The sequence below is a fragment of the Manihot esculenta genome, chromosome 18 (genome assembly GCF_001659605.2).
Source record: "Manihot esculenta cultivar AM560-2 chromosome 18, M.esculenta_v8, whole genome shotgun sequence".
NCBI lineage: Eukaryota > Viridiplantae > Streptophyta > Magnoliopsida > Malpighiales > Euphorbiaceae > Manihot > Manihot esculenta.
The window spans coordinates 5,804,731-5,811,472 of record NC_035178.2 but is presented as its reverse complement, the minus strand read 5'-3'; the positions used below and the strand labels follow the sequence as shown (position 1 = coordinate 5,811,472).

At 36.1% G+C, this 6,742-nt stretch overlaps 2 protein-coding genes across 2 annotated transcripts; both read right to left on the bottom strand.

The window, feature by feature from the left end:
* Positions 1-756: 756 nt before the first annotated feature.
* Positions 757-2,557, bottom strand: LOC110606049 (39S ribosomal protein L41-A, mitochondrial). The gene is made up of 4 exons (XM_021744784.2): positions 2,365-2,557; positions 2,088-2,260; positions 1,701-1,765; positions 757-1,148 (listed from the first exon to the last, which is right to left on the bottom strand). The coding sequence occupies exons 2-4, from the start codon at positions 2,230-2,232 to the stop codon at positions 1,080-1,082; spliced, it is 279 nt and encodes a 92-aa protein (XP_021600476.1). The 5' UTR covers positions 2,233-2,260; positions 2,365-2,557; the 3' UTR covers positions 757-1,079.
* Positions 2,558-4,907: 2,350 nt separating this feature from the next.
* Positions 4,908-6,459, bottom strand: LOC110606092 (homeobox-leucine zipper protein ATHB-6). Its single transcript, XM_021744843.2, has 3 exons — positions 6,034-6,459; positions 5,576-5,949; positions 4,908-5,491 (listed from the first exon to the last, which is right to left on the bottom strand). The coding sequence occupies exons 1-3, from the start codon at positions 6,092-6,094 to the stop codon at positions 5,129-5,131; spliced, it is 798 nt and encodes a 265-aa protein (XP_021600535.2). The 5' UTR covers positions 6,095-6,459; the 3' UTR covers positions 4,908-5,128.
* Between the last annotated feature and the right edge of the window lie 283 nt (positions 6,460-6,742).

The following is a 6,742-nucleotide window of genomic DNA, read 5'->3' as shown; positions in this document are numbered from 1 at the left end:
TTGTTTTTTTTTTTTTCTGAATATTAAATGATTGTATTGGCTGGCGCATCTGTGTGTGCCTACACATTTAAAATATGAAGTTACTGACTTACGAGTGAAGTGGCTTGCCTTTGTTGGGCCACAGGGAAGTGCAGGAATAAATTTTATTATAAGGTGTTACAGCCTAGGCTGACCACAGTTTGGGCCGCTGGTTTCAGTTTAATAATTCGATTTGATTTAATCAGATTTAATGGTTGAAAATTTGAACCAGAATACCAGACGATGTCCAAGCTTTTTTCAGCTTAATCCAAATCAAACTGTTCTTTTAGGTGTTTAAATTCTAAATTCAATCTCCTATAAGGCTTCTAAGCGTGTCCTCACGGCCTACACCAGCCACAATCACACCGGTTTCTAAGTTCCATGTTGATTCATCGTTTAATAGAATTACTCCATTCAATAATTATTCTTCAATAACAAATAATACACAACAATTATCGAGGCTTGATTGATCAATGAGGCTGCTCATCATTTTTTTTCTTGAAGATGATGGGTCAATTCTCCAATTAATTAAAAAATCATGAAAGTTGAATGAAAAACCGGCCACGTCGCTTTAATTTTTTAAGGTCAATTTGTTATCATGCTTCCCTGAAATTTAGATCTGATTTAGTGCCCAGATCACCAGTTCAACCAGCAGGCCACTGGTTCACATACATTAATCACTGGACCTGATAACTAAATTAAACTACAACATTATTCAACACCCACAGAAAGCCAATATCAACGAAAAACTTCAATTCATTCTTATGGGGCTGGATGTATTTTGATCATGAAGAGAACATGAATCTGTAGGAGTTCTAGCACAAGATTCTTCCAATTATTGCTACCACACATATATATTAAGCCATCAAAGTTGAAAAGGCAAGTACAACTTGTTAGTTAAGTTTAACGAGCAAGAAACAGAAACCAACACTAGCTCTCATTTCTTCAAAGACACTTCACAATGGCAATGTCAGATAACGTTCGACTTGAGTCTGGATCAACACAGTGGCAGATGGACAATGACGCAAAGAGATTGCATACTTGTTCTCGTCCCATTTATTTTACTTGGCAGCTTCAGAAGATTCAGTTGTTTTAACTTCTCTTGGACATTGAGACACATAAGGCTTTAGCTGAAAGCAAAAGAGGAAAATCCTCACCAACAGAAATACAAATAGCTTATCAATCTCCATCTCCTACTTCCAAAGTCCAGCCAAAAGAATTAAGAAATCATGGAAAGGAGGACCCTTTTGTTGTTTTGGTAATTTGACCATGAATTGCGAACACTACCCATATTCTTGGTTCTCATGCTAACTTCTGTGTATAGCAGATGTGCACAGTATAATACTCCAGAGGAAGAGGGGGGGAGGGGGGAGGGGGCAGAGAGATACACGTTTCTCATTGTTAATAAATTTCCCCACTCGACAAAAGAAAAATGCTTAATGCTTCTTCTAAAAAGAGAGGGGAAAGAGTAGCACTCCTTCCTCAATTGACAGCTTTTGAAATTATTGTTTAACCAAATTAAATCCATAACATTCAAAAGAGACCAGCAAAAATTATAAAGGAGAACAAATAAAATTCCTCAATTGGCACATTATTAAGATGCCATTTGATTTAGATATTGGATACCAAGTGCTAAACACCCGTCCTCTAGAAACATTAAAGAGATGGATGGGATAATTTACCTTGAAGTCGGTCAAATCAGGGACTACATAGTTGGGCAATTTCTCAGGCACAATAACGTACCCACCTGCAGCATGCAGTTTGGTTAGAAACAATAAGTGGCGACAACTTAAGGCCCGGCTAACTCAGCTCAAGTTACTGAAAAGGCTCCATCTCAATCAGCTTTAATGATATGACAAAAATTAGACCAATGAATCTTGAGTTTCAAATTGCACCAAGATGCATTTAAGCAAGCACCTGGTGAGCATTAATACAGACATTTGGCATGCACAACCCCACAATTCACATCAGACCAATTTAAAGCTTCCGTCAAAAGGTAAATAAAGATTCTGAAGAAGAGAACAGGAAGGTCAATATATTACACAAAGCAAAAAATAAAAAAATGGAACCTTTACGAGTGTGAAAACCGGTAGGCTTGCAATTCTTCCCCTTGTAGTAATCGCGAGGGGCGCGTTTTGACGATAGAATATCCAATGAGGACGTTCGCTTCCTCCGCATCGCCCTCCCTATCCCCAGTATCAGTCCCAACGGCATTTTTTGGCAAATAAACTAATCGGTGGAGCTAAGAGGCCAAATCACGGCAATTTTTAGCAATTATTAACGGATGTCAAAGAGATTGAAACAATTTTGACAGGTTATAAAAGCTCAAGAGAAAGAGATACTTACTATATCACAGAATTTGACACAGTAACGAAGCAGAGAGTGAATTCCAGAGGGTTTTTTGAGGGTTCTCCGTTCTCTGTTCTGCAGAATAGAATCATAGGTGCAAATTGGAAATCGGTAGGGTGAAGGTGCGGGTCCGGGTTCGGGTGCAGGTAGGGGGTGCCCCACTACTTTGGGGCAAAAGCCCAAGATCTACAGGTGGCTGCCTAGGTTGTTTATGGGTTTGGCTTTTATTTTATTTTATTTTTTCTTTTTAACTTTCCATCCAATGAAAATTCTTAAATCGAAACCTACGTATGAAAGCATTTTTCTATAGCTGAAAGCAAATTGATACACTTCATTTGAATAAATTATATATAAGAAATATTCATGTAGACACATTATTATTATAAGTTCTATATTTATAAAATGAACTTATTTTAATTAAAAATTAAAATTTTCAAATGATAAAAAAAAATCAATTAAATTAAAAATTTGCAAGTTTCTAGCTCTCAAATGGAAAAGTGCCTGCTTTTTTACTCGTAAAATTATTTTTTAAAATAGTGAAATTTTAAATTTAAATATTCAACTATAATCATAAAAAAAAAAAAACTCAACTTCCATTCTTATTTGTGATTTGAATCAATGAGGGGAAATTTTTTATTATTATCCAGCTACTTGTATATTTATTAAAAGAATATTCAGTAATTTTTAGAATTTGAGGACTCTAGCTTTGAAGAGTTAAATTTGTTTTAAATCTAAGTTCTGCAAAATCTCTACTCTAAATTTTACAATAAATTGCAATTAAAAAACATATATGAAGTAAAGCTGCCTCTTAATTAATATATAAAAAATAAATGGCAAAAAGAAAAAAAAAAAAGAAGTATAATGATTTTGAAAGCCATATCCAAAAAATGGCTTATCTTGAGCAGTTTCAAGGATGATAGGTCAGCATCACCTTCTTCAAGAACTTACATCCATCTTTCTCAGAAAGCTTTATGTCATTATCTTTTAGCATTTTCCAAATTAGAGATAAATATAGACAGGAAACTTATCCCTTTCCTTCTACACCAAATCACAAGTTAGCAAAACAATAAAAAAAAGAAAAAGAAAATAAACCCTTTTAACCTTTTTAATTAATAATCCATGAGTGGGGACATGTAGAGCCAGTAGTATAACTGAAAGCTATGATGGAGAAAGCAGCATTCCCTTTTGGATAAATTTTAGTCCTAAGAACCCACAAAGGGGACATAAGAAATTTGAATTTATGCTAATTATATATTTGATAATAACCCAATAAAAAAAATAACTGTAATAAAAATTCTCCTGCCACTGTTTGATTCTGAATTTTGCTCTCTTTTGCTTGTGGATGTAGACTACCAATTTGGATATGAACATGTGCAATTCTTTTAAATAAATTTCATATTAATCAATCTCAATCCCGAGGGGAAATGAAAGCACCCTCGCAGAGAGAACTGGTGGTTCCTGTGTGGGAGTTGGCGGGTGCGTTACTCAAAGGCTGTGCCTGGAATTTGGGCTAATAGGGGTTGGTGGATTTCTGCTTTCTACTTTCTAGGGATTGCCACAAAACGTCATAGCAATCTAGCTACCTAGATTCCATAGAGCATTAACAGTCAAACATGGGTGACATAATGGGACCCTTTTTTCTGACGTGAAAAGGACATGGATGTGCTAAGAGTCACAGCAGCTTTTTGTTCTGTCTCTTTCCCACTCCAAAATCTACAGAAAATTGGAAAATGACCATACGCTTTAAGCCTAGTAAATTGCTTCGTCAAAGCAACAGCTACTGTTTTAATTTTATTCAATTCAATCACCGATGGGAATTTCTTGTTCTGGGTTTTCAAAAACGTTGTAATTGGAGTCCGATGATTGTTCTGAGGCAAAGAAAAAGGAAAGTTTTTCAGATGGTTGTCATTCTTGAATGAATGTACGCTGTCAAGAATGTGCAAGGTTGGTTGCTTGGGGAAGGGACTTGTCTAAAATTTAGAGCAGAGCTATGTCCTTTATAGAGTCTAGATTCTGAATTGTACCAATAAAATAAGAGCTCTTTGCAGAGTTTTGCGTCTTGCTATTGATTAATTATTGTTACCTACAGGTCAGAATCCACCACTTACCAACCACATGGTCTGTCAGTTTGCTCATCAGAAGAACAAGACAGAAGGGAAATCAAACAAGGGGGAAAACAAAAAAGGCCAAAAGTTTACACCTTTTATTTTTAATAGTTCCTCCTTTAATTCAAAATCAAATTTTCAGCCAAAATCATCATCTGGGCTGGTTTCTAATGAGTCCTGTCTTTGTGCTGGCTATTAAGATGCTAATTATCTTTTAGTTATTATAGTACATGAATTGTGTTGGTGATGATAAAGATATGAACGGATAGTATTCATTTACATTGTAATTTGCCCCTTTCTCATAGATGCATAAGAAATTGGCCAATTACCACGTTTAAAAGTACAAACAAGAGAAGACTGTAAGAACACCGGTGGGTGGGGCATCATTTCTTTGGTGGAGTCCTGTAATCCTATTATTAGTCAGTGGAAAGCAACTTACAAGAAAAAGTACAAGCTTCTTTATATTCAAATAAACAGTAAAGAACACTGATTAATATAGAATTGTTACTTGACAGAAAGTGACTTAATGAACATTATCTTATTTACGCAGAGGCAAATTGTGTAAACTTCACAGTTCTCCCCATCTGCTGCAATGCCAGAGCAAGAATGAAGTCCCAATCCACCAATTTATTGCTTTCTGAGTCCTAAACTAGTTTTTACTGCTCAGGAAAGTGCCAGTACAGGGTGGGAGCTTGATCAACTGAAAAGAAATTGCAGGATTCCTCTGTATTGAACAGATTTTGCTCTTCTATTTTCACAACATGGGGCTGATATACTTGAAACCCATTACCCAAAATGGTTCTTGATTCAGTTAACTGAATCCAATTCATCAATGCATGTGAAGGTAAACAATCGCTCTGGTCTTTAATTGTTGGGCTGGAATTGTTATTGTCACTGAATTCATGGCTCTGACTATGCACTGAAACGTTGTTCTCTGACTCTGAAACAGGGGTCTCTTCTTTGACAGAGTGACTGCTCTCTGCATTTTCTTCCCTGAGCTTTGCCTTCAATTCCTTTATCTGCAATTCAAGTACCAGCAGAAAATAAGAAACCCATTTGTTTAATCAAATTCTATCATATACTTCACTCTATTGGTTCTCTACCTGCAGAGTTAGAGATTCGTTTTGTCGTTCAAGATTATCGTAATTAAGTTTTAAAGCTTCATAATTGGCCTTGAGGGCCACATATTCTCTCTCTAGTTGCTTAGTCTTCCAACGTGCACGGCGGTTTTGGAACCAAATCGCTACCTGTCGTTGTTGGAGGCCTAATTCTTCTGCTAATTTCAGCTTTTTCTCTGGCTCAAGCTTGTTTTCCACCTCGAAACTCTTCTCCAAGGCCTTAACTTGCTCCAGGGTTAACCTTCTTTTCTTCTCAGTAGCATGAATAGCTTCCTCAGAGTGGCCTTCTTCCTCTAGGCTATCTAACATTGCTTGAAACTCTCTAGTGTATTCTTGTGTTGATTTTTGAGTCTTCTCCTCTGAAATAACAAGATCATTTCCATATGAGTTGTTTATGAGGTGAATGATTACTTAAGCACGCTTGAAAAATATAAGATGTTTACCTTTGGAAGAAGAGATGGAGACTAAAGCAGCAAATGAATCTGAGGAACTGAACCGCTTCATTGTTGAATATTGAAATCAAGAAAGGACCTGAGCAGATGTATTGCTCAAGAAGTGCTTCAGGTTTCGTGTTAGAGGAACCACGACCAGGGCTACTGGGGCAAAATACTTGGCAGAACTAAGAGCTTCTGTAGCAGCCAGGGTTTGCTCGCTCTCTTTTAACCCATCAAAAGAACAGCAGACTTTCAATACACTTTTGTGTAATACTTTAGAAATTGGTGAGCTTTAAGGAAAGCAGACAAAACCCAAGAAAGAGAAACAGTAATCAAAAGGCTTTTTCCAGCTAATCATTGTTTAATCATGCAAATCATCTTAGAGAGATTGAGAGAGAGAGAGAGAAGTGAAGTCCTAGAGACAGTGAACCAGCTTCGCCAGGCACAGTTATATAATGTTGTGCACCTTTTAACTGTTATGAAGTGTGAAGGGGACTGAAGCAAAATCAATTTTTGATTAAAAAAATATATATTTAATTATTGTTTGGAAATTGGGTAACGTCATGTATTATCATTTTACACAGCTTAAACTATTAAAAAATGTAACTAAACCACATTATAAAGGTTGCCAAAATTAACAATTTTAATATAGGAATAAATTCCCGTTAAAGTATTAGATTTAAAATCAATGGAGTAGAGGAAGACACTTAGCTTCAGA